Below are 27796 nucleotides of genomic sequence, written 5' to 3'. Positions count from 1 at the left end.
ATGGAGTGGAGGATGGCTGGTTGATGGACACCCCATGAAAACGCCAACAAGGAGGAGGTGGAGTAATGTTTTGGGCTGGAATCATAGGGAGAGAGATTGTCGGCCCCTTTATGATCCCTGAAGGGGTAAAGATGAACTCCATAATCTATGTGGAGTTTCTAAAACAACACTTCCTGCCATGGTTCAAGAGGAAGAACCGTGCTTTCCGCAGCAAGATCATTTTCATGCATGATAATGCACCGTCTCATGCTGCAAAAAACACATCTGCATCTCTGGCTGCTCTGGGCATAAAAGAGGACAAACTCATGGTATGGCCACCATCTTCCCCTGACTTCAACCCCATTGAGAACCTCTGGAGCATCATCAAAAGGAGTGTCTAGGATGGCGGGAGGCAGTTCACATCTAAGCAACAGCTCTGGGAGGGTATTCTGTCCACATGCAAAACAATTGAAGCAGAAACTATCCAAAAACTAACAAATTCAATGGACGAGAGAGTTCAGAAGCTTCTTTTGAACAAGGGGTCCTATGTGCAAATGTAACATCACCTAGAATAAAGTTTTCACTTGAAAACTGTTTGATTTCATTTTGTAATAAGCTGATAATGCTTATAACTTCACAATTGACCATTTTTTTGTTCAAAATTAAATAAAAAAGGTTGAAAACTCTGCTGTGCATAATAATTTGGAACATGCATTTTGAGTGCTTATTTTTTTTTTTAAAGATACTGTTTTCATAGGCAGTTTGTTCCACAACATTGCAATTATACTAGAATAGTAGATGACTGGAAAATAACAATGACTGCAATTCAGATAGGTAATTTAGAGAAAATATGAGGAAATATTATTTGCATAATAATTTGGAACACAGTGTAGATAGATAATAGATAGATAGATAGATAATAGATAGATAATAGATAGATAGATAGATAGATAGATAGATAATAGATAGATAGATAATAGATAGATAGATAATAGGTAGATAGACAGAAAAAACAATAGATAGAAATAAATAACTATAGATAGACAGAAAGAACGATAAATAGATAATAGATAGAAAGATCGATAGATAGAAAGTTCTATAGATAGATGATAGATAGATAATAGATAGATGATAGATAATAGATAGACAGATAGATAATAGATAGAAAGAACGATAGATAGATAATTGATAGATAGAAAGATCTATAGATAGATAGAAATAACTATAGATAGACAGAAAGAACGATATATAGATTGCTAAAAAGAACGCTAAATTGAACGATAGGCAGGCGAGCGATCTTGGCACAAAACTTACGCTCGCAGTGTGGGATGAGAAAGTTTTTACGGCATCCAGAATAACACTTTGCCGATATGACAACTTCCGGGGCACACCGGCTAAAGTGAAGACCCGCGCATGCGCACTGATGTCAATTATGCTTTGCCCACAGTTGGGCAAAACATAATGCGCAGGCGCCGTAGGCAAATTCACTGCGCAGGCGCTAAACATAACGCCAACGGTGGAACTAAACTTCGCAGGGAAACGCAAGAGGTGGGGGAGGAACCGCTATTTTACAACGCCCATCCGACCTGACCAACTTGACTGACAGGACAAAACGGACACTTCACAAAGGTATTTCGGCAGCATCCCGGGGGAATAAAGGCACCAAAAGGACACTAATGTAAAGCCCAGCTCTGCCCCTATTTCACACTATTTATATTTAATCTTTCAAAAACGGGGTGACAGGTTCTCTTTAATGCAGCATTATATGGGGCATATTTTAATATGGAGCATCTTATGGGGCCCATCATAAACTGTATGGAGCATCATATGGGGCTGCTGACTCAATATGGATATTCAAAAACACTTACCCTACTGATGTCTCAATTAATTTTACTTTTATTGGTATCTATTTTTACTTTTGACATTTACCGGTAGCTGCTGCATTTTCCACCCTAGGCTTATACTCGAGTCATTAAGTTTTCCCAGTTTTTTGTGGCAAAATTAGGGGTCTCGGCTTATACTCAGGTCGGCGTATATACGGTAGTTTGAGATCTGGGATCTGCCAATATGTGGCTGGTTTTCTGACTGTTTCGGATAACATGATACATGATTTTAGGTTTTTTTTGTCTAGTCTCGCTTGAATATAGGTCAATATTAAATAGTCTCCTGATGAGTCGCCTTTGGTGAGGACGATGAAACCCGTAGAAATGAAAGGCTTGGAGAGTGAGTGTGTATACGTCACCTCACCCTATATACTGAACTGTGGGGTATATGTTTTTTCTATTATTCACCTACTCACTAATCTTCAGGGGGTGAATTATGGGTATAGTTTTACATTTGGAATGAATAAAGTTTATTTTTATCCTTTTGTCAGCAAACATGAGGAATGACAAGAGACAACCCATTTAAGAAGATTTCATTTTGGTTACAAGCATTCCAAGATTATGAACATAAAAAAAGTCTACTCCCCCATGTGACATCTCTCATGTTTATTAACAGTTGATTTACAAGTAAAATATTTCCCACATTAAGAAAATGAAAAAGACTTCTCTGTGTGACGGCTCTGATGTCTAACAAGAAGCGCTTTCTGGTTAAAACATTTCCCACATTCTGAACAGGAAAAAGGCTTCTCCCCTGTGTGAGTTCTATGGTGTCTAACAAGATGCTCTTTATAGGTAAAATATTTCCCACATTGTGAACATGAAAAAGGCTTCTCTCCTGTGTGAGTTATTTGGTGTGTGACAAGATTCCCTTTATAGTTAAAACATTTCCCACATTCTGATCAGGAAAAAGGCTTCTTGCCCATGTGAGTTCTATGATGATTAACCAAATCTGATTTCCTGGTAAAACATTTTCTACATTCTGAACATGAAAAAGGCTTCTCCCCTGTGTGAGTTCTATGGTGACTAACAAGACTCCCTCTATAGTTAAAACATTTCCCACATTCTGAACATGAAAAAGGCGGGGACCTGCTCATTAAAGTAATTAATATGGACTCCACTTCCATAGGGGTGGAGTTGCATATTCATTACTGTAATGAGTGGTACCAGGGACCGCTGAACACAGGAAAAGCTGCGGGCGTCCGGAGGCCATCGGACATGCAGGGACCGCATTGGGAGCAGATGAGTATAACAGGGGAGGGTGACATTTCATATTCACCTTTCCACCGCCGGGCGCCGCTCCGTCTTCCGCCACTTCTGGCTGTGACTGTTCAGGTCAGAGTGCGTGATGACGTATTAGTGTGCGCGCTGCCCTCTGCCTGAACAGTCACTGCGGAGAGACGGAACGCTGAAGAGCAGCGGGCAGCGATGAGAGGTGAGTATGTCATTTTTTTTTATTGAAGCAGCATTACATGTGGCACATTTTTATATGGAGCATCTTATGGGGCCATAATGAACTTTAATGCAGCATTATATGGGGCATATTTTAATATGGAGCATCTTATGGGGCCCATCATAAACTGTATGGAGCATCATATGGGGCTACTGACTCAATATGGATATTCAAAAACACTTACCCTACTGATGTCTCAATTAATTTTACTTTTATTGGTATCTATTTTTACTTTTGACATTTACCGGTAGCTGCTGCATTTTCCACCCTAGGCTTATACTCGAGTCATTAAGTTTTCCCAGTTTTTTGTGGCAAAATTAGGGGTCTCGGCTTATACTCGGGTCGGCGTATATACGGTAGTTTGAGGTCTGGGATCTGCCAATATGTGGCTGGTTTTCTGACTGTTTCGGATAACATGATACATGATTTTAGTTTTTTTTTGTCTAGTCTCGCTTGAATATAGGTCAATATTAAATAGTCTCCTGATGAGTCGCCTTTGGTGAGGACGATGAAACCCGTAGAAATGAGAGGCTTCGAGAGTGAGTGTGTATACGTCACCTCACCCTATATACTGAACTGTGGGGTACATGTTTTTTCTATTATTCACCTACTCACTAATCTTCAGGGGGTGAATTATGGGTATAGTTTTACATTTGGAATGAATAAAGTTTATATTTATCCTTTTGTCAGCAAACATGAGGAATGACAAGAGACAACCCATTTAAGAAGATTTCATTTTGGTTACAAGTATTCCAAGATTATGAACATAAAAAAAGTCTACTCCCCCATGTGACATCTCTCATGTTTATTAACAGTTGATTTACAAGTAAAATATTTCCCACATTAAGAAAATGAAAAAGACTTCTCTGTGTGACGGCTCTGATGTCTAACAAGAAGCGCTTTCTGGTTAAAACATTTCCCACATTCTGAACAGGAAAAAGGCTTCTCCCCTGTGTGAGTTCTATAGTGTCTAACAAGATGCTCTTTATAGGTAAAATATTTCCCACATTGTGAACATGAAAAAGGCTTCTCTCCTGTGTGAGTTATTTGGTGTGTAACAAGATTCCCCTTATAGTTAAAACATTTCCCACATTCTGATCAGGAAAAAGGCTTCTTGCCCATGTGAGTTCTATGATGATTAACCAAATCTGATTTCCTGGTAAAACATTTTCTACATTCTGAACATGAAAAAGGCTTCTCCCCTGTGTGAGTTCTATGGTGACTAACAAGACTCCCTCTATAGTTAAAACATTTCCCACATTCTGAACATGAAAAAGGCTTCTCCCCTGTGTGAGTTCTATGGTGAATAACAAGCATTGATTTATGTGCAAAACATTTCCCACATTCTGAACAGGAAAAAGGCTTCTCCCCTGTGTGAGTTCTCTGGTGACTAACAAGATTCACTCTATAGTTAAAACATTTCCCACATTCTGAACATGAAAAAGGCTTCTCCCCTGTGTGAGTTCTATGGTGAATAACAAGCAGTGATTTATCTGTAAAACATTCCCCACATTCTGAACAGGAAAAAGGCTTCTCCCCTGTATGAGTTCTAAGGTGTTTAACCACATCTGATTTCAGGTTAAAACATTTCCCACATTCTGAACATGAAAAAGGCTTCTCCCCTGTGTGAGTCCTCTGGTGACTAACAAGACTCCCTTTAAGGCTAAAACATTTCCCACAATCTGAACATGAAAAAGGCTTCTCCCCTGTGTGAGTCATCTGGTGAGTAACAAGATTCCCTTTAAGGCTAAAACATTTCCCACATTCTGAACATGAAAAAGGCTTCTCCCCTGTGTGAGTTATCTGGTGCCTAACAAGATTCCGTTTCTGGTTAAAACTTTTCCCACATTCTGAACATGAAAAAGTCTTCTCCCCTGTGTGAGTTATCTGGTGATTAACAAGATGCCATTTCTTTGTAAAACATTTCCCACATTCTGAACATGAAAAGGACTTCTTTGCTTTAGGAGCAGTTTGCTTTTTAATGCCTCTTTTGTGACTTTGATTTTCCTTAGTAGTCAGTAATGAATCAGAAGATGGGACCTGTTTCATAGGATCAGATGATAGATCTTTGCTGTGAATGGATGATGATCTATCTGGAGTAACAGCAATCACTTCAGTTGTATCTTGTAGGATCTCAAGATCATCAGATTTTAAAATTGAAGATGTCAGCTGTCCCTCTGATCTCCTGGTATAGTCATCTGCTAAGATACAAAACATTTTTTTTTAAATAAAATGTCCTCGAGTTTTATATTTTTGAACATTTCTACTTAAACTGTCCATAAAAATGGCAAGCTATGTAAAAAAACTTTAATTATTTACCAAGACAATGACAGTTCACAGTCTAATAGAAAACCTTGTTGGATGAACCAGTAGTGTGTGGTGTTCAACTGTTTGTTCATTCTGCCTCCCAAGTATCGAATAAAAAGAAACCAATAAATGCTATGTAGACAAAAATAATAATGGAAAAACAGAGGTTCCCGCACTATTAGTGGCTCAAAGGCTGATGAAAAGCAACAGAGTTCCTATAAACCAGTCCAGCAAAATCCGCTCTCACTTCTGAGTCTTGCAGTGTGCTCAAACAACATTTAGGATCTCTGTATTAAGCAATATTATAGTGAGAAGAATCCACTTAATTTGTGGTGTATGTCTCCTGGAGCACAATCTGGGCACGATGTGTGTTGTGAGTTCTGTTTTTGGGCTCCCTCTGGTGGTTACTGATGGTACTGGGTGATTTGTGTTCTGCTGTCTCTGGTGTCCACCTGTTCTATCAGGATATGGGAGTTTCCTATTTAACCGGGCTTTCTTGTCATTTCCTGGCCGGCTATCAAGGTTATCAGAGTGTTTTGTTACCTAAGCTTCTGGCTTCAGTAATCTTCAGGACAAGCTAAGTTTTGATTTTCCTTGTTTCTCGTTTTGCTTTATTTTTGTCTTGTCCAGCTTGCAGATACGTGTTTCTTTGCTGCTGGTTGCTCTAGTGGGCTGTAATTGCTCCTCATGTTCCATGAGTTGGAACATGAGTTCAAGTAATTTCAGGATGGTTTTTTGAAGGGTTTTTTGCTGACCGCGCAGTTTACTTTTGTATCCTCTGCTATCTAGTTTTAGCGGGCCTCATTTTGCTGAATCTGTTTTCATACTGCGTATGTGCCTTCCTCTCATTTCACCGTCATTATATGTGGGGGGCTGCTATTTCTGTGGGGTATTTCTCTGGAGGCAAGAGAGGTCTGTGTTTCTTCTAATAGGGGAAGTTAGATCTTCGGCTGGTGCGAGACGTCTAGGATCAACGTAGGCACGTTCCCCGGCTATTATTATTTGTGTGTTTAGGTTTAGGGTCGCGGTCAGCTCAGGTTCCATCACCCTAGAGCTCGTTTGTGCTTGTCCTTTTGTGATTCCCTGCCATTGGGATCATGACAGTATAGCCGGCCAAAAGGTTTTGGCTGAAGTAGGAGGAAAAGTAGTCTGAGGAAGTTTTTTTTTTTTTTTTCCCACTCCTCTGAGGTTGCTGCCTAGCCTTAATTGCAGCCTGGCTGATTTTTTCCTCCTCTTAATCCTTGAATGGCTCTGACCTTAGCTGTTTATCATGGACGTCCAGAGTTTAGCTTCGAGCCTGAATAATCTTGCTGCTAAGGTTCAAAATATACAAGATTTTGTTGTACATGCTCCTATGTCTGAACCTAGAATTCCTATCCCAGAGTTCTTTGCTGGAGATAGATCTAGTTTTCTGAATTTTAGGAACAATTGCAAGTTGTTCCTTTCTTTGAAATCTCGCTCTTCTGGAGACCCTGCTCAGCAGGTTAAGATTATTATATCTTTCCTGCGGGGTGACCCTCAAAATTGGGCATTTGCATTGGCACCAGGGGATCCTGCGTTGCTTAATGTGGATGCGTTTTTTCTGGCATTGGGTTTGCTCTATGAGGAACCTAATCAAGAGATTCAGGCTGAAAAAGCTTTATTAGCTCTCTCTCAGGGGCAAGATGAAGCAGAAATATATTGTCAGAAATTTCGGAAGTGGTCAGTGCTTACTCAGTGGAATGAGTGCGCCCTGGCTGCAAAGTTCAGAGATGGCCTTTCTGAGGCCATTAAAGATGTTATGGTGGGGTTCCCTGCGCCTACAGGTCTGAATGAGTCTATGACTATGGCTATTCAGATTGATCGGCGTTTACGGGAGCGCAAACCTGTGCACCATTTGGCGGTGTCTTCTGAACAGGCACTTGAGACAATGCAATGTGATAGAGTTCAGTCCAGAAGTGAACGGCAAAACTATAGGCGGAAAAATGGGTTGTGCTTTTATTGTGGTGATTCAGCTCATGTTATATCAGCATGCTCTAAACGCACAAAAAAGGTTGATAAGTCTGTTGCCATTAGTACGTTACAGTCTAAGTTCATTCTGTCTGTGACTCTGATTTGTTCATTATCATCCATTTCCGTCGATGCCTATGTAGATTCAGGCGCTGTCCTGAGTCTTATGGATTGGTCATTTGCCAAGCGCTGTGGGTTTAGTCTTGAGCCTCTGGAAGTCCCTATTCCTTTGAAGGGAATTGACTCTACACCTTTAGCTATGAATAAACCTCAGTACTGGACACAAGTGACCATGCGTATGACTCCCGTTCATCAGGAGGTGATTCGCTTCCTGGTATTGTATAATTTACATGATGTTCTAGTACTTGGTCTGCCATGGTTACAAACTCATAATCCAGTCCTTGACTGGAAAACAATGTCTGTGTTAAGCTGGGGATGTCAGGGGGTTCATGATGATGCACCTCCGATTTCTATTGCTTCATCTACTCCTTCTGAGATTCCTGTATTTTTGTCTGATTATCGGGATGTTTTTGAGGAGCCTAAGCTCAGTTCACTTCCTCCTCACAGGGATTGCGATTGTGCTATAGATTTAATTCCTGGTAGTAAATTTCCTAAAGGTCGTTTGTTCAATCTGTCAGTGCCAGAGCATACTGCTATGCGGGATTATGTTAGGCAGTCCTTGGAAAAGGGACATATCCATCCATCTTCGTCCCCTTTGGGAGCAGGTTTTTTTTTCGTGGCCAAAAAAGATGGTTCCTTGAGGCCTTGTATAGATTATCGTCTTTTGAATAAGATTACCGTAAAATATCAGTATCCTTTGCCTTTGTTGACTGATTTGTTTGCTCGCATTAAGGGGGCTAAATGGTTCACTAAGATTGATCTTCGGGGTGCGTATAATCTTATACGAATAAAGCAAGGTGATGAGTGGAAAACCGCATTTAATATGCCTGAGGGCCATTTTGAGTATTTGGTAATGACTTTCGGACTTTCTAATGCTCCTTCAGTCTTCCAGTCCTTTATGCACGATATTTTCCGTGAATATCTGGATAAATTTATGATTGTGTATTTGGATGATATTTTGTTTTTTTCTGATGACTGGGAGTCTCATGTTCAGCAGGTCAGGAAGGTGTTTCAGGTCCTGCGGGCCAATTCTTTGATTGTAAAGGGCTCAAAGTGTCTCTTTGGAGTCCAGAAGATTTCTTTCTTGGGGTATATTTTTTCCCCTTCTACTATTGAGATGGATCCCGTCAAGGTTCAGGCTATTTGTGACTGGACGCAGCCTACATCTCTTAAGAGTCTACAGAAGTTCTTGGGCTTTGCTAATTTCTATCGTCGTTTCATAACTAATTTTTCTAGTGTTGTTAAGCCTTTGACGGATTTGACTAAGAAGGGTGCTGATGTTGCTGATTGGTCTCCTGCGGCTGTGGAGGCCTTTCAGGAACTTAAACGCCGGTTTTCTTCTGCTCCTGTGTTGCGTCAGCCAGATGTTTCGCTTCCTTTCCAGGTTGAGGTTGATGCTTCCGAGATTGGAGCGGGGGCGGTTTTGTCACAGAAAAGCTCCGATTGCTCGGTGATGAAGCCATGTGCGTTCTTTTCTAGAAAATTTTCGCCCGCTGAGCGGAATTATGATGTTGGTAATCGGGAACTTTTGGCCATGAAGTGGGCATTTGAGGAGTGGCGTCATTGGCTGGAGGGTGCTAGACATCGTGTGGTGTTTTACCTTGAGTCTGCCAGGCGTCTGAATCCTAGACAGGCTCGTTGGTCACTGTTTTTCTCTCGTTTCAATTTTGTGGTTTCATACCTGCCAGGTTCAAAGAATGTGAAGGCGGATGCTCTTTCTAGGAGTTTTGTGCCTGACTCCCCTGGAAATTCTGAGCCCACTGGTATCCTTAGGGATGGGGTGATTTTGTCGGCTGTCTTCCCAGACTTGCGACGTGCTTTGCAGGAGTTTCAGGCGGGTAAACCTGATCGTTGTCCGCCTGAGAGACTGTTTGTTCCGGATAGTTGGACCAGTAGAGTCATCTCCGAGGTCCATTCTTCTGCGTTGGCAGGTCATCCTGGAATATTTGGTACTAGAGACTTGGTGGCCAGGTCTTTTTGGTGGCCTTCCTTGTTGAGGGATGTGCGTTCTTTTGTGCAGTCTTGTGAGGTTTGTGCTCGGGCTAAGCCTTGCTGTTCTCGAGCCAGTGGATTGTTGTCACCTTTGCCTATCCCGAAGAGGCCTTGGACGCACATTTCCATGGACTTTATTTCGGATCTCCCTGTCTCTCAAAAAATGTCCGTCATCTGGGTTGTGTGTGACCGCTTTTCTAAAATGGTTCATCTGGTACCCTTGCCTAAGTTACCTTCCTCCTCTGAGTTGGTCCCTCTGTTTTTCCAGAACATGGTTCGTTTGCATGGGATTCCGGAGAACATCGTTTCTGACAGGGGATCCCAGTTTGTGTCTAGATTTTGGCGGACGTTCTGTGCTAAGATGGGCATTGATTTGTCCTTTTCGTCTGCATTCCACCCTCAGACGAATGGCCAGACGGAGCGAACTAATCAGACCTTGGAAACTTATTTGAGGTGTTTTGTTTCTGCTGATCAGGATGGCTGGGTTACCTTTTTGCCGCTGGCCGAGTTTGCCCTTAATAATCGGGCTAGTTCTGCTACCTTGGTTTCTCCTTTCTTTTGTAATTCGGGGTTTCATCCTCGTTTTTCCTCTGGTCAGGTGGAGCCTTCTGATTGTCCTGGAGTGGACATGGTGGTGGATAGGTTGCATCAGATTTGGAGTCATGTGGTGGACAATTTGAAGTTGTCCCAGGAGAAGGCTCAGCAGTTTGCTAATCGCCGTCGCCGCGTGGGTCCTCGACTTCGTGTTGGGGACTTGGTGTGGTTGTCTTCTCGTTTTGTTCCTATGAAGGTCTCTTCTCCTAAGCTCAAGCCTCGGTTCATCGGTCCTTATAGGATCTTGGAAATTCTTAACCCTGTGTCGTTTCGTTTGGATCTCCCGACATCGTTTGCTATTCATAATGTGTTCCATCGGTCGTTGTTGCGGAGGTATGAGGTACCTGTTGTTCCTTCGCTTGAGCCTCCTGCTCCGGTGCTGGTGGAGGGAGAATTGGAGTATGTTGTGGAGAAGATCTTGGATTCTCGTGTTTCCAGACGGAAACTCCAATATTTGGTCAAGTGGAAGGGTTATGGTCAGGAGGATAATTCTTGGGTGGTTGCCTCTGATGTTCATGCTGATGATTTGGTCCGCGCTTTTCATAGGGCTCATCCTGGTCGCCCTGGTGGTTCTCATGAGGGTTCGGTGACCCCTCCTCAAGGGGGGGGTACTGTTGTGAGTTCTGTTTTTGGGCTCCCTCTGGTGGTTACTGATGGTACTGGGTGATTTGTGTTCTGCTGTCTCTGGTGTCCACCTGTTCTATCAGGATATGGGAGTTTCCTATTTAACCGGGCTTTCTTGTCATTTTCTGGCTGGCTATCAAGGTTATCAGAGTGTTTTGTTACCTCAGCTTCTGGCTTCAGTAATCTTCAGGACAAGCTAAGTTTTGATTTTCCTTGTTTCTCGTTTTGCTTTATTTTTGTCTTGTCCAGCTTGCACATACGTGTTTCTTTGCTGCTGGTTGCTCTAGTGGGCTGTAATTGCTCCTCATGTTCCATGAGTTGGAACATGAGTTCAAGTAATTTCAGGATGGTTTTTTGAAGGGTTTTTTGCTGACCGCGCAGTTTACTTTTGTATCCTCTGCTATCTAGTTTTAGCGGGCCTCATTTTGCTGAATCTGTTTTCATACTGCGTATGTGCCTTCCTCTCATTTCACCGTCATTATATGTGGTATGTGGGGGGCTGCTATTTCTGTGGGGTATTTCTCTGGAGGCAAGAGAGGTCTGTGTTTCTTCTAATAGGGGAAGTTAGATCTTCGGCTGGTGCGAGACGTCTAGGATCAACGTAGGCACGTTCCCCGGCTATTATTATTTGTGTGTTTAGGTTTAGGGTCGCGGTCAGCTCAGGTTCCATAACCCTAGAGCTCGTTTGTGCTTATCCTTTTGTGATTCCCTGCCATTGGGATCATGACAGATGTGCTGGGTAATAAAATGGCAAATGTCTAATTTTCATCCACTGCATGTTAATTTCCAGAAAGTGGCTGTGGAGTCAAAATATTCACACCTCCTACACATGTGGTCAAAATTGTTGGTACCCCTCATTTAATGACAGAAAAACCCACAATGGTGACAGAAATAACTTGAATCTGACAAAAGTAATACAGTTAGGTCCATATATATTTGGACAGAGACAACATTTTTCTAATTTTGGTCATAGACATTACCGCAATGAATTTTAAACAAAACAATTCAGATACAGTTGAAGTTCAGACTTTTAGCTTTCATTTGTGGGTATCCACATTAAAATTGGATGAAGGGTTTAGGAGTTTCAGCTCCTTAACATGTGCCACCCTGTTTTTAAAGGGACCAAAAGTAATTGGACAATTGACTCCAAGGCTATTTCACGGACAGGTGTGGGCAATCCTTTCGTTATGTCATTCTCAATTAAGTAGATAAAAGGCCTGGAGTTGATTTGAGGTGTGGTGCTGCATTTGGAAGGTTTTGCTGTGAAGTAAACATGTGGTCAAAGGAGCTCTCCATGCAGGTGAAACAAGCCATCCTTAAGCTGCAAAAACAAAAAAAAAACCCATCCGAGAAATTGCTACAGTATTAGGAATGGCAAAATCTACAGTTTGGTACATCCTGAGAAAGAAAGAAAGCACTGGTGAGCTCATCAATGCAAAAAGACCTGAGCGCCCACGGAAGACAACAGTGGTGGCTGATCGCAGAATAATCTCCATAGTGAAGAGAAACCCCTTCACAACATCCAACCAAATGACCAACACTCTCCAGGAGGTCGGCGTATCAATATCCAAATCTACCATAAAGAGAAGACTGCATGAAAGTAAATACAGAGGGTTCACTGCACGCTGCAAGCCACTCATAAGCATCAAGAATAAAAAGACTAGACTGGACTTTGCTAAAAAACATCTAAAAAAGCCAGCACAGTTCTGGAAGAACATTCTTTGGACAGATGAAACCAAGATCAACCTCTGCCAGAATGATGGAAAGAGAAAAGTATGGCGAAGGCGTGGTACAGCTCATGATCCAAAGCATACCACATCATCTGTAAAACACAGCGGAGGCAGTGTGATGGCTTGGGCATGCATGGCTGCCAGTGGCACTGGGTCACTAGTGTTTATGGATGATGTGACACAGGACAAAAGCAGCCGAATGAATTCTGAGGTATTCAGAGCCATACTGAGGGCTCAGATCCAGCCAAATGCAGCCAAACTGATTGGTCGTCGTTTCATACTACAGATGGACAATGACCCAAAACATAAAGCCAAAGCAACCCAGGAGTTTATTAAAGCAAAGAAGTGGAATATTCTTGAATGGCCAAGTCAGTCACCTGATCTCAACCCAATTGAGCATGCATTTCACTTGTTAAAGACTAAACTTCAGGCAGAAAGGCCCACAAACAAACAGCAACTGAAAACCACGGCAGTGAAGGCCTGGCAGAGCATCAAAAAGGAGGAAAAACAGTGTCTGGTGATGTCCATGAGTTCAAGACTTCAGGCAGTCATTGCCCACAAAGGGTTTTCAACCAAGTACTAAAAATGAACGTTTTATTTAAAATTATTGAATCTGTCCAATTACTTTTGGTCCCTTTAAAAACAAGGTGGCACATGTTAAGGAGCTGCAACTCCTAAACCCTTCATCCAATTTTAATGTGGATACCCACAAATGAAAGCTGAAAGTCTGAACTTCTACTGCATCTGAATTGTTTTGTTTAAAATTCATTGTGGTAATGTCTATAACCAAAATTAGAAAAATGTTGTCTCTGTCCAAATATATATGGACCTAACTGTAAATCAAAAATGTATGAAAATGAACAAATGAAAGTCAAACATTGCTTTTCATCCATGCTTCCACAGAATAAAAAAAAACAAAAACTCATGAAATAGGTCTGGAAAGAAATGATCGTACCCTTAACTGCTTTGTGACCGTCAACGGTAGATAAACGTAGGTGCTAGCAGGGCTTTGTGCAGTGCCGACGTTTGTCTACGGTCGGTGGTTTTGTGATCATCAGGACCCCACATACCTTATAACGAGGTGTACAACGCATCCTGTGACCCCCGACCTCATCGAGACCTGATTGGTTCAGGTCCTGATGATGTCAGCATCACACCAGCCAATGAGCCAAATCACTAGGAAAGTGTTTGGTAGCAACAAACATTCTCGGGCGATCTGCCTCATAAAAATGCTATTTCTCCTCAGATCTCCTGTCAGTGAGAGATTAGAGGAGAAACAGTGTTAGAAGTGCTGCTGGCAACAGCTGTGTCAGTCAGTGATCTTGTTAAAAAGAAGAAAAAACAGATAAGGCGGGTTAGGATTAGTGCTATAGTTAGGGTTAGTGTTGGGGCTAAAGTTAGGGTTACTGTTAGGCTAAAGTTAGGGTTAGGATTTATTCTAAAGTTAGGGATAGGCTAAAGAATTAGGCTTTTCTCATTTATCTCGCCAATAATTTGGTCACGTCAGAGTTTTCTATTAGCTTGCTAGAGCATATTTTCTTACAAACAAATTTATATACGTCCCAATTCATCAGTCAGAATCCATGATCCTATCATGCTAGGTCAAATTTATGGACACCAACTAATGTCCTAGAAATGAAAACATTTTTAGGACTTACATTCGCTATGGGGCTTGTTAAAAAAACGAGCATTCGGTCCTATTGGTCCAACCTCCCTGTTCAAGCCACCCCATTGTTTTCTGCAGTTCTTCCTAGGACCCGTTATGAAATGCTCATGTGATTTTGGCATTTTAACGACAATAGTCAATGCCTGCCCAGAAATGCCCCAGGACATGACAGAAAATTCAAAATCAGACCCATCATCGAAGACTTGACAGAAAAGTACTTAAAGCTCTACACCCCAACAGAAAACATTTCCATTGATGAGTCCCTTGTAAAATTCAAAGGAAGACTGTACCTCAAGCAATTTATTCCTTCTAAGAGGGCAAGGTTCGGAATAAAGCTCTCTAAAATGTGCGAGAGTTCAACCGGATACACATTAGCTTTTCACATTTATGAAGGAAAGATAGTCAAGTAAACCCACCAGGATGCCCTACTTATCTGGGGACATCTGGAAAAATCGTTTGGAGCGGATAACTCCATTATTACAAAAAGGCTACAACCTGTATGCTGATAACTACTACACCACTATACCCCCATTTAAAAGTCTGGTTGAACGTAACATGGGGGATTGTGGGACCGTTCGCAAAAACTGTCAGGGGTTTCCACAATTATTGGTCAATGCAAAGATCCGAAAGGGGCAGTCAGGGGCTTTACACAATGGAGAGCTGCTTGCCCTCAAGTAGAAGGATAAAAAAGATATTTTTATCCGGAGCTCGATCCACACAGATGCCACAAAGGCTACTGCAGACCAACAGGGATCCACTAATCCAAAACCTGTGTCTGTCATTGACTACAACAAATACATGAGGGGTGCGGACCTTGCAGATCACGTTCTACAGCCATACCAGGTATCAAGAAAATCATATACCTGGTATAAGAAGTTAGTCTTTAATTTGTTTCAGGTGGCCGCATATAATTATTTTGTGTCATACAAAAAAGCCAGAAATGCAAATACTTTCCTTGATTATCAGGAAAAGTTCATTGAAAATCTTGTTTTTGGAAATTTTGTCCCCGCCAATCCTTTAGAATCTGAAGATATCAGAAGACTCACTGAGGGACATTTTATTGCACTCATTCCAGCAACTGAAACAAGAAAGAACCCGCAGAGAAGATGTCATGTATGTTCCAAGAGAGGAATGAGGTATGATATCCGCTAATATTATTGCCCACAATGCCCATCATTGCCGGCCTTATGCCTCCATGACTGATTTAACATCTTCCACATTCAAGCATTTGGTTTATTTAGCGACAGACACATTTGAGTAGAGCTGACTTAACAATTTCCGGGGGTAGGTGGGGGGATGTCTCCAGAGACACAAGCTGGGCACAATATATTGGGCACTACAATGACATTTGTGCTCTAAAACTTCCACTAAGTGTTTCTGGAAATCATCCGTATAGTGAAAATGGTCACTATATCCATAGATGAATTTCCAGAGGTGTGTCATTTCCAAAATGGGGTCACTTCAGGAGGGATTCTGTGCAAAGTGCCATAACAGCAGAATCCCCCCTGAAGTGACCCCATTTTGGAAATGACACCCCTCTGTGAATTCAAAATGACACCCCTCTGCGAATTCATCTATGGGTGTAGTGACCATTTACCTATCAACCTATTTTCCAATGTAAAATTTGGGGTTAAACAACATTTTAGTGGTAAAAATGTAATTAATTTTTCTTCACTGCCCAATGGTATAATTTTCTATGGAACAGCTGTGGTGTCAGTATGCTCACTGCACCACTAGAAGAATTCATTCAGGGAAGTATTTTGTAAAATGCAGTCACTTTTGGGGGCTTATGCTGTTCTGGCACCTCAGGGGCTCTGACAATGTAACATAGTAACATAGTAACATAGTTAGTAAGGCCGAAAAAAGACATTTGTCCATCCAGTTCAGCCTATATTCCATCATAATAAATCCCCAGATCTACGTCCTTCTACAGAACCTAATAATTGTATGATACAATATTGTTCTGCTCCAGGAAGACATCCAGGCCTCTCTTGAACCCCTTAACTGAGTTCGCCATCACCACCTCCTCAGGCAAGCAATTCCAGATTCTCACTGCCCAATGGCAAAATAGAAAAAAGTAGGCGCGCACTTACCCTGTTGCGGTGAATATCACTTTATTGGGACATATAAACAAACGGATAGCAGGGAGGGATAGAGTCAGCCACGGACAACGATTGTTTCGTGCTCTACGGCACTTCAACGGGTCCTTTTGCCATTGGATTCTGTGTACATTTTTTCTGGCAGCAGCACCCCGTTGATTCAGGTGTAGAGGATTCATACAGTCAGTATCACTTTCTGTGGTGCTAGACCGATAATATAATACGGTCATTGAGTCTGACCTTTGAGCAGTGCGGATGTGTGTTTTTTCTACTATTGACCTCAGATTCTCACTGCCCTAACAGTAAAGAATCCTCTTCTATGTTGGTGGAAAAACCTTCTCTCTTCCAGACGCAAAGAATGCCCCCTTGTGCCCGTCACCTTCCTTGGTATAAACAGATCCTCAGCGAGATATTTGTATTGTCCGCTTATATACTTATACATGGTTATTAGATCGCCCCTCAGTCGTCTTTTTTCTAGACTAAATAATCCTAATTTCACTAATCTATCTGGGTATTGTAGTTCTCCCATCCCCTTTATTAATTTTGTTGCCCTCCTTTGTACTCTCTCTAGTTCCATTATATCCTTCCTGAGCACCGGTGCCCAAAACTGGACACAGTACTCCATGTGCGGTCTAACTAGGGATTTGTACAGAGGCAGTATAATGCTCTCATCATGTGTATCCAGACCTCTTTTAATGCACCCCAAAGTGACATGTCACTCACAAACAATTCCAGCAAAATCTGCTCCCCAATATGGCGCTCCTTCCCTTCCGAGCTCTGCCATGCGCTCAAACAGTGGTTTACCCCCGCACATGGGATGTCGGCATAATCAGGGCAAATTGCACAACTTTTGGGATCAAATTTCTGCTATTACCCTTTGAAAAAAAAATTAGGGTGAAAAGATCATTTTTTGTGCAAAAACTATGATTTTTTATTTTCACAGCTCTATGTAATTAACTTCTGTGAAGCCCTTGAGGGTTAAAAGTGCCCACCACACATCTACATAAGTTGCTTGGGGGGGTCTAGTTTCCAAAATGGGGTCACTTGTTGGGGGTTTCCACTGTTTAGACAAGGGCTAGCCAAACGTGACATGTCAACCGCTAATTATTTCAGCAAAATCTGCTCTCCAATATGGCGCTCCTTCCCTTCCGAGCTCTGTCATGTGCCCAAACAGTGGTTTACCCCCACATACGGGGTATCGGTGTGCTCAGGAGAAATTGGAAAACAAAAGGTATTATCCATTTTTTCCTGTAAAACTTGCGAAAGTAAAAAAATTACCGTATATACTCGAGTATAAGCCGACCCGAGTATAAGCCGACCCCCCTAATTTTGCCACAAAAAACTGGGAAAACTTATTGACTCGAGTATAAGCCTAGGGTGGAAATGCAGCATTTACCGGTGAATTTCAAAAATAAAAATAGATCATTATTTCCCCATAGCTGTGCCATATAGTGCTCTGCACTGTTCATATTGCCCCATATCTGTGCCCCATATATGCTCTGCACCGTTCATTTTTGCCCAATATCTGTGCCCCATACAGTGCTCTGCACCGTTCATATTGCCCTATAGATGCTGCACAGATGCCCCATAGTGCTCTGCACCGTTCATATTGCCCCATAGATGCTGCACAGATGCCCCATATAGTGCTCTGCAGCGTTCATTGTGCCCCGTAGATGCTGCACAGATGCCCCATATAGTGCTCTGCAGCGTTCATTGTGCCCCATAGATGCTGCACAGATGCCCCATATAGTGCTCTGCAGCGTTCATTGTGCCCCATAGATGCTGCACAGATGCCCCATATAGTGCTCTGCAGCGTTCATTGTGCCCCATAGATGCTGCACAGATGCCCCATACAGTGCTCTGCAGCGTTCATTGTGCCCCATAGATGCTGCACAGATGCCCCATAGTGCTCTGCACCGTTCATATTGCCCCATAGATGCTGCACAGATGCCCCATATATTGCTCTGCAGCGTTCATTGTGCCCCATAGATGCTGCACAGATGCCCCATATAGTGCTCTGCAGCGTTCATTGTGCCCCATAGATGCTGCACAGATGCCCCATATAGTGCTCTGCAGCGTTCATTGTGCCCCATAGATGCTGCACATAAATCTGTGCCATGGCCGCTGCTACTGCAATAAAAAAACAAAAAACACATACTCACCTCTCTTGATTGCAGCTCCCAGCGTCTCGTTCTGGCGTCTCCCCGCTCTGACTGATCAGGCAGAGGGCGCCGCGCACACTATATGCGTCATCGCGCCCTCTGACCTGAACAGTCAGAGCGCAGACGCCGGGAAGATGGAGCGGCGCCCGGCGGCTTGAACGTGGACAGGTAAATATAACATACTCACCTAGTCCCAGCGATCCTCGCGCTGTCCCTGCCTTCCTCCCCGTCTTCTGTGCTGCAGCCTCTTCCTGTCAGCGGTCACCGGCACCGCTGATTAGAGAAATGAATAGGCGGCTCCGCCCCTATGGGAGGTGGAGCCGCCTATTCATTTCTGTAATGAGCAGTCCCACGTGACCGCTGAAGAGGGAAAGAAGCTGCAGCACAGAAGACGGGGAGGAAGGCAGGGACAGCGCGAGGATCGCTGGGACTAGTTAAGTATGCCTCAGCGCCCTCACCCCCTCACCCGCCGACCCCACCGCTACCGTGACTCGAGTATAAGCTGAGAGGGGCACTTTCAGCCCAAAAATTTGGGCTGAAAATCTCGGCTTATACTCGAGTATATACGGTAGGTCTAAATGACAATTTTTGTGTAAGAAAAGTATATTTTTATTTTTTCCTTCCACATTCCATTCATTCCTGTGAAGCACCTGAAGGGTTAATAAACTTCCTGAATGAGGTTTTGAGCACCTTGAGGGGTGAAAATTGTAGAATGGTGTCACACAATTTATATCAGAGAAAATTTACCACTATCATAAAGAAAACTATGTCAAAAGAAAACATTCTCAGAATCACCAGGATTCGTTGAAGCGTTTTAGAGTTATGACCTCATAAATAAACACTGGTCAGAATTGAAAAAATTGGCCCGGTCACGAAGGCAAAAACAGGTTCTTGCATGAAAGGGTTAATATTTTGCTGCACAACCTTTTGAGGCAATTACTGCAATCAAACGATTCCTTTAACTGTCAATGAGACTTCTGCACCTCTCGACAGGTATTTTGATCCACTCCTCAAGAGCAAACTGCTCCAGTTGTCTCGTGACTGAAGGTTGCCTTTTCAAGACGGCATGTTTCAGCTCTTTCCAAAGATGCTCAATAGGATTTAGGTCAGGGCTCATAGAAGGCCACTTCAGAATAGTCTGTTTCCCTCTTCGCCATTCTTGGGTGTTTTTAGCTGTGTGTTTTGGGTCATTATCCTGTTGCAAGACCCATGACCTGCGACTGAGACCAAGCTTTCTGACACTGGGCAGCACATTTCTCCCCAAAATCTCTTGTTAGTCTTGAGATTTCATTGTACCCTGCACAGATTCTAGACACCCTGTGCCAGATGCAGCAAAGCAGCCCCAGAACATAACAGAGCCTCCTCCATGTTTCACAGTAGGGATAGTGTTCTTTACTTGATATGCTTAATTTTTCCGTCTGTGAACATAGAGCTGATGTGGCTTGCTAAAAAGTTCAATTTTTGCCTCATCTGACCATAGGACATTCTCCCAGAAGCGTTGTGGTTTGTCAACATGTAGTTTGGCAAATTCAAGTCTGGCTTTTTATGACTTTTTTCAACAATGGTGTCCTCCTTGGTCGTCACCCATGAAGTCCACATACAACAACGGATGGTGCGATCTGACATTGATGTTCCTTGAGCTTGAATTTCACATTTAATCTGTTTAGAAGTTTTCCTGGGCTCTTTTGTTACTATTCTTATTATCTATCTCTTTGATTTGTCATCAACTTTCCTCCTGCGGCCACGTCCAGGGAGTTTGTCTACATCCCATGGATCTTACATTTCTGAATAAATATATGCAACTGTAGTCACAGGAACAACAAGTTTCTTGGAGATGGTCTTATAACTTTTACCTTTAACCTGTTTGTCTATAATTTTCTTTCTAATCTCCTGAGACAACTCTTTCCTTCGCTTCCTCTGGTCCATGTTGAGTGTGATACACAACACAAAAACAATGTAATTTATGAGATGAAGTGAATCCATGAAACCAGGACTGGAGCCAACACATCTCCTGCAGGCGGGAATAAATGTATATTACAGCCATCAGTGTTGTGAATTCTGCTTTTGGGCTCCCTCCGGTGATTGAAGGTGGTAATGCAGTTGTCCCTGGGCTGCAGTCTTGGTCATGTGTATCTGCTGATTGCAATTCTGACTGGGGTATTTAGGTTTGCAGGATTCATTAGTCCTTGCCAGTTGTCAACGGTTATTGGGAGGTGTTGGACCTCTGTCTGGTTTCTCCTGCTTAGCTGCCAATTCAGCAAAGATAAGTGTCTGGTTTTTTTTCTATGGCACACATGCTGGGTGCTGGATTTTTTTATTGTATTTCTGCTCTGTGTGTAGGATTCTCTGGAGTTGCAGATATACGTTGCACGTCTTTAGTTAGATGGAGGAATTTTTTGTATAATCTGCTGTCGATATTTTTGGAAGGGTTTTAATACTGACCGCACAGTATTCTGTCCTATCCTTTCCTATTTTAGCTAGAGTGGCCTCTTTTGCTAAATCCTGTTTTCTGCCTGTGTTTGTCTTTCCTCTCCTACTCACAGTCAATATTCGTGGGGGGCTGCCTATCCTTTGGGGTTCTGCTCTGAGGCAAGATAGTATTCCTATTTCCATCTATAGGGGTATTTAGTCCTCCGACTGTGACGAGGTGTCTAGGGTTTGTTAGGTACACCCACGGCTACTTCTAGTTGTTAGATCAGGATTTGCGGTCAGTACAGTTACCACCTACTCCAGTGAAAGTTATTCATGCGGCTCCAAGGTCACCGGATCATAACATATCAGCCACGCACAGCTCAGAGATATATCATGGCACCGGTGTGATGGGTTTCTGTAGATTATCACAATCCTCCTTGAAGTTAGTCGGTTTTAATACAAATTGAAAAGTCAGGATAAAGGGAAACTCTGTTATTGTGCAGAAATTCACACTTGGCCTCACTGCACATTTAATGTTGTCGCTCATAAAAGTGAAGTTTGGCCAGAAAGACTGGACCTGGTCTTGTAGGGACCATATGATCACATTCAGCAGCACAGAAGGGAGAGAAGGGAGATTCATCCGATAAGATCGCAGGGATCTAGGAAGCCAACAGCATCATTACCCTCCGCTTTCTCTTACAGGCCCATCATAATATTTTTCTTCAGGTGATTTTCTATCTTGTCAGCACATTCTACGTACGCTGTCATTTGGCTTTATAGTTTACAGATCTGGGCAGGTAACAGCGTCTCCTAAACCCAGGGGGTAGGTGGATCTACCAGGTTGTAAGTTCTATAGAAAAGGGCTTTCAATGCCCAAAGTCATTAGAACAGTTTTGGGTGGAGGAGAATGTTGTTGTCTAGAGGTAAAATGGTGATCATGGTAATATGGCCGGACTACACCACCGATAAAGCAGCCACAGCTGGTGACTGAGAAGAATTTGTGACTTCTCTGCATTTAGTGGTTACTACTCACCTGGGTAGCCATATGTGGGAATCTCCTCTTTACACCGCTCATCCCCCCTCACATATGTCTCTGTATTATTAATATGGGTCAGATCTTCAACCTGAAATAAATATTGTAAAAGTCACCGACAGATGGAGAAGTCACATCTATGATCAGCTCTAATCCTGCCATCTCCACCGTTCTCATTACACAAGTATAAAACATATAATATTGGTGGATAAAACAAGACTGAGCACAAGACCTTCACCGGCGCCTACACATCATAGGGGAGATCTCCTGACACCTTCTCTCCATCTACCTGATGATCCTGAGGAGCATTGGGATCTTCTTGTTTACAGTCCTGTGGAAGAAGAGGATGGGGACATCTCTCTGGTGTTGTCCTCTTACTGGATAGATCTGGAGGAAACACATACAGGGAGTGAATTCATTCTTTACATACAGATAATTATAGGCCGTGTGTATTTAGTCCTATTACCTGGAGATGTGAGGGGCTGGGGAACCTCCATTATGACGTTCTTGTACAGATCTCTGTGTCCTTCTAAATACTCCCACTCCTCCATGGAGAAATAGACGGCGACATCCTGACACCTTATAGGAACCTGACACATACAATGATACCGTCATCCCCCGATCCCTTCATAGTGTTACTGTATAATGTCCCAGCATTCCCAGCACTGTCACCTCTCCAGTCAGCAGCTCAATCATCTTGTAGGTGAGTTCTAGGATCTTCTGGTCATTGATGTCCTCATGTACCAGGGGGTGAGGTGGAGGCTCCGTGATTGGGCTCAGGGGTCTTCCCCATCCCTCAGACACAGGGTCCTGACAGTGATCACTGGAGGTCTTCTTCACCACTGTGTAATCCTGGTAATGGAGAGACACATTAATAAATCTCACTACAGACATTTCCAGAGTCCTCACCTCTCCAGTTCTGTCCATCTGTTATTCTCATAGATAAGAATGATGTAATGTGACGTCATCAGAATCTCTCACCTCTCCAGTAAGCCGGAAGAGGATCTCTAGGGTGAGGTGTAATATCCTCTCCGCCATCTTGTCTCTGTCTATATCCATCTTTGATGGGTAAATCAGGAAAATGTTCTTTTGTAGAAGATCTTCACTGAGAGGATCCGATATTGTAGAGACCTGAATGAGAAGATGAGCCGATGTAACATCATAAGAATCCTGTAATAATACAATTACTGGAGATAATGAGGGAAACATATGAGGAGATTTATTATTTTACAGTATTTAGTTTCCTTCTTTACATCTACTAATAAATCCTATATATTTAGGCCACAGACAACAAGCAGTTTCTTCCTCGGAGTCGGCAGCTGAATACGTTTCTCATAGACTCATCTTCCATAACGCTAATTCTCGTCTTATTTACCGTCCCTGGAATCGGCATTAGCAATACTGCAGGAGATATTCATTACACGCGACATGAGAAATAACTACTTCATGATGAGGACGACATCTTCATCTTCTAAAATGGCTCTAGAGACATATGTGACCAGAGTCTGTCACTGACTCCATCACCACCGGCCTCTATATGAAGGTTTCCCGTCTTCCCCGCACTGTAATCTTCTATCACGTTAGATCTCAGGTCTGACAGAGTTTGGCTGAACGCCCCCCCCCCCCAAGTACTCGATTGTATGGGGCGGCCTAGTTATTACGATACTTACATGCCTAATAATGGTGTCTGGGCTGCAATGTATGAAGGTCTATCAGGCCAGAGGCAGCGTCCAATAAGTTATCTTTTACCGCCCCCATACACATTAGACTAAAGTTCCATGAAATCACTGATTTCGGGGGTTTGGGCGACTATATCATGTATTTGGGGGCCTCCCGACAGATGAGGGTCAGGGCAGAGAAGGATCTGACATCCTGAATTTCAGAGGATAATCCGTTTGTTCTTCCTGTAGATAATCCTCCGCTAGAGGAGTCTGGAGGCGACTCTCTCATACAGACCCCAGGAAAGCTGGAATATTTGTGTGTATGGAGCAGTCGGGAGAGATGGCTGTCTGCCAAATGACCGTTCAGCCAACTCTTATCTCAGGTGTATGAGGCCGTTAGCATTACACTGACAGCAGTGATGATACACGGCACTACAGTAGTACAGGGCATCACCGGAGCCATCAGAGGCTTGTATGTTGTATGATCGCACTGATCAGAGGGGTTTAACAAAGGGTTAAAGTGAAAAACATCATAGTTTCAGCAACAAGAAATATTCATCACTATATAGAAAGCAGAGTCACTGCACAATGTTAGTTAAGTCTCGTCCATAACTACTTTATTATACTCTATTATCCTGTACACAGTGGAGGAGATAGAAATCACAGGTCCGACAGCAATAGCTGGAATCGGGCCCTCCAACGGAAATGAGTCACCCGCCAGGGCCGTGGGGTACTGGATACCGGGTCTGGTCAGCTTAAAGGGGGATGGCACTGTGGCGGCGACCCGGTCCTTGGCGCCCATGTTAAAGGGACGGACTTTAAAGGGGTTTGGTGAATAAAGGTTGTTCATGACACCACCTGTGGTATTCGGTCAATAGGGACCGACTCTCCTTAAGGGGGTTGTCACGATTCACACCGTGACCGTCACCCCTACGTCACGGATCGGGGTGACTTTAGGCCAACAGACGGCTATCACATGTGCAGGGGGACTAATCTTAGTTATCCCTCCACTCCACAATGTGATGAAACACACACAGAAGGCTATTGACCTCTTAGTTTACAGCACGGGCTTATTCTAGGTATCCCACTGCTCTTCAATATACCACGAACTCCAGGGATTTATGTATATCCCGCTTACAGTTCCACTTAAGACTTGCAGCTCTCTGGCGCCCCCCTTACTCTCAGGTCAGATTAGGTACTGCACCTGGGGTAATTAGTCGCCAGAAAGGCTGCCTGCTATGTACTGGCTATTGGGCACGCTGCAGCGTCGCGATAAACTACTCCCGCTCAGGCAGGAACAATAATTATCAACGCCGCAGTCGCTACAACAACACCCAAAAGCCTGCACACGGTAAGCTGCCACCAGCTTCGATTAAACGGGTTTGAAGCTAACCCAACACAGTAGCGTAATTCCCTTCAGAAGACTTAGGGTACGTTTTAGAGCAGGAAGAACGAAAACTAGTAATTTATATATTTTACTCCGAAAGAAGGCAGTGTTTGTAAAAAGGCATATAAAGATGTTACAATATGAGACAATTGAAATATGTACAAGATAATTATAAAATAAACAGGGATTAAATAAGAAAAGGTACAACTCACATGTTCTCAGTTTATATCAGGTCAGGCAAAAACCATGCTGGTGGGCGGAGCTCCCAAAAGTCCCAATGCATGAGGTACAGCTCTTCAGATCAGACTCAAATGTTCTTCCAACAGCAGACTGACTGCTGGGATCTGGCCAGACAGTTATAGCTGCAGCCTGTGACATCCCAGAAAGGAGTTGGATCACCTTGTCCCTCCTACCTCTTCAGTTAACTAATTTTACCCTAACTTTTATCTAATGTCCGTAACTCCGCTACAGAACATGTCATAGACATAACAAACCCAGCATTCATCTCGTCTTAACATTGGCATTCTAATGAGATCAAATATGTCATATGTGTGATGCGTCATTACAGCGAAACCCCTATGTTTTTACCTGATGGTGTTAGAAGCTCATGTTTAGAGTGATGGATAGATCCACCGAGGGAGATTAAGAATATGCATTTTCCTGTTCCTTTCTTAATTGGTTTGCCTAATATCTTAAAAAAAGAGAACAAAGGACTTTCATGGATTCCTGGAAACTTCTCTACCAGTTTAAGCTGGTACAACTAATTATGCAGTATGCCGGTCGTAAATTCCTTTGCTCTCAGAGCTAGAGGCAATACAATCCTCTTCCCCCATACCTTGGAAAGGAAAGCTCTTGGCTGAGTGAAAGGGAAGGGGGGCTTTTTAGCCCGCAGCCTGGCTAACAAGAGAACCTAAACTTATATGATATTTCATACAACATCGTGACAGGGGTCCTCTGAAGTGATGGTATGGCAGCTAGATGGTATAACTTCCCACAGATGAAATAGGTCCACAGGGCTCCTGATGTGTAGATGGAGATGGTGAATGGCGCAGTGAAGAACAAGGACACAGGTTTCAGTCTCTTTACCTTGTTTACTGTAGCTTCAGGCAGCCTGTTGTGAATTCTGTTGTCGGGCTCCCTCCTGTGGTCATGAATGGTACTTCGGCTGGTTCTGTCCATGGACTTCCTCTGGTGGGTGTTTCTGAGTTTCACAGGTGACGAGGTTAATTTGTTAGCTGCTGCTCTATTTAACTCCACTTAGATCTTTGCTCCATGCCACCTGTCAATGTTCCAGTATTGGTCTGTTCACTCTTGGATCGTTCTTGTGACCTGTCTTCCCATCAGAAGCTAAGTTCCAGCTTGTATTTCTTTGGTTTGCTATTTTTCTGTCCAGCTTGCTATTTAATTTATTGTCTTGCTTGCTGGAAGCTCTGGGACGCAGAGGGAGCGCCTCCGCACCGTGAGTCGGTGCGGAGGGTCTTTTTGCGCCCTCTGCGTGGTCTTTTTGTAGGTTTTTGTGCTGACCGCAAAGTAACCTTTCCTATCCTCGGTCTGTTCAGTAAGTCGGGCCTCACTTTGCTAAATCTATTTCATCTCTGTGTTTGTATTTTCATCTTTACTCACAGTCATTATATGTGGGGGGCTGCCTTTTCCTTTGGGGAATTTCTCTGAGGCAAGGTAGGCTTTATTTTTCTATCTTCAGGGCTAGCTAGTTTCTTAGGCTGTGCCGAGTAGCATAGGGAGCGTTAGGCGCAATCCACGGCTATTTCTAGTGTGTTTGATAGGTTTAGGGATTGCGGTCAGCAGAGTTCCCACGTCCCAGAGCTCATCCTTATTATCAGTAACTATCAGGTCATTCCGTGTGCTCTTAACCACCAGGTCCATTATTGTCCTGACCACCAGGTCGTAACAGTACAGGTGGCCCAAAGTACTAATGCATCTCAATAGAGGGATAAGATAAGTTCTGAGACCATTTTTTTTTCTTTGCACTGTGTTTTGTCTCTATTTTCCCCTTTACCTCTGGTTGGTTCAGGACACTGGTGTAAACATGGAAATTCAAGGTCTGTCCTCTTGGATGGATAATCTCACTACAAGGATACAAAACATTCAAGATTTTGTGGTTCAGAATCCGATGTCAGAGCCTAGGATTCCAATTCCTGATTTGTTTTTTGGTGATAGATCTAAGTTCTTGAATTTCAAAAATAATTGAAATTGTTTCTTGCCTTGAAACCTCGCTCCTCAGTTGACCCTGTTCAACAAGTAAAGATAATTATTTCTTTGTTACGTGGTGACCCTCAAGACTGGGCATTTTCCCTTGCGCCAGGAGATCCAGCATTGCGTAATGTTGATGCGTTTTTCCTGGCGCTTGGATTGCTTTATGACGAACCTAATTCAGTGGATCAGGCAGAGAAAATCTTGCTGGCTCTGTGTCAGGGTCAGGATGAAGCGGAGATATATTGTCATTGTATTTGATGAGCCCAAAGCCAGTGCCCTACCTCCTCATAGGGATTGCGATTGTGCAATTAATTTGATTCCTGGTAGTAAGTTTCCTAAGGGCCGATTGTTCAATTTATCTGTGCCAGAACACGCCGCTATGCGGAGTTATATAAAGGAATCCTTGGAGAAAGGCCATATTCGCCCGACGTCATCACCGTTAGGAGCAGGGTTCTTTTTTGTGGCCAAGAAGGATGGTTCTTTGAGACCTTGTA

The 27796-nt window shown here is 43.1% G+C and overlaps 2 protein-coding genes across 3 annotated transcripts in view; both read right to left on the bottom strand.

The window, feature by feature from the left end:
* Nucleotides 1–2506: 2506 nt before the first annotated feature.
* On the bottom strand, nucleotides 2507–2956 carry LOC138666342 (gastrula zinc finger protein XlCGF17.1-like). Its single transcript, XM_069754570.1, has 2 exons — nucleotides 2782–2956; nucleotides 2507–2730 (listed from the first exon to the last, which is right to left on the bottom strand). The coding sequence occupies exons 1-2, from the start codon at nucleotides 2954–2956 to the stop codon at nucleotides 2507–2509; spliced, it is 399 nt and encodes a 132-aa protein (XP_069610671.1).
* Nucleotides 2957–4102: 1146 nt separating this feature from the next.
* LOC138662867 (oocyte zinc finger protein XlCOF22-like) overlaps nucleotides 4103–27796 on the bottom strand; it is an 87366-nt gene continuing 63672 nt past the window's right edge. The window contains exons 2-7 of one of the 2 annotated variants that reach the window (XM_069748852.1): nucleotides 23022–23171; nucleotides 22713–22892; nucleotides 22507–22630; nucleotides 22330–22427; nucleotides 22041–22131; nucleotides 4103–5510 (exon numbers count right to left, since the gene is read on the bottom strand). In XM_069748852.1, the coding sequence (XP_069604953.1) occupies nucleotides 4411–5510; nucleotides 22041–22131; nucleotides 22330–22427; nucleotides 22507–22630; nucleotides 22713–22892; nucleotides 23022–23171 (1743 nt within the window). In that variant the 3' untranslated portion in view covers nucleotides 4103–4410. Of the gene's footprint in view, nucleotides 5514–22040; nucleotides 22132–22329; nucleotides 22428–22506; nucleotides 22631–22712; nucleotides 22893–23021; nucleotides 23172–27796 lie in introns of both variants that reach the window. The other variant, XM_069748851.1, reaches the window with a different exon arrangement.

Source organism: Ranitomeya imitator, chromosome 2 (genome assembly GCF_032444005.1).
Source record: "Ranitomeya imitator isolate aRanImi1 chromosome 2, aRanImi1.pri, whole genome shotgun sequence".
NCBI lineage: Eukaryota > Metazoa > Chordata > Amphibia > Anura > Dendrobatidae > Ranitomeya > Ranitomeya imitator.
This window is presented reverse-complemented; position numbering and strand designations above follow the sequence as displayed.

Excerpts from the sequence above, each read along its gene's own strand:
- LOC138666342 (XM_069754570.1), bottom strand. The coding sequence starts at position 2,956 with ATGAGCAGGTCCCCGCCTTTTTCATGTTCAGAATGTGGGAAATGTTTT. Across the intron at positions 2,731-2,781 it reads TCATCATAGAACTCACATGG|GGAATCTTGTCACACACCAA; the intron begins GCAAGAAGCCTT and ends TTAACTATAAAG.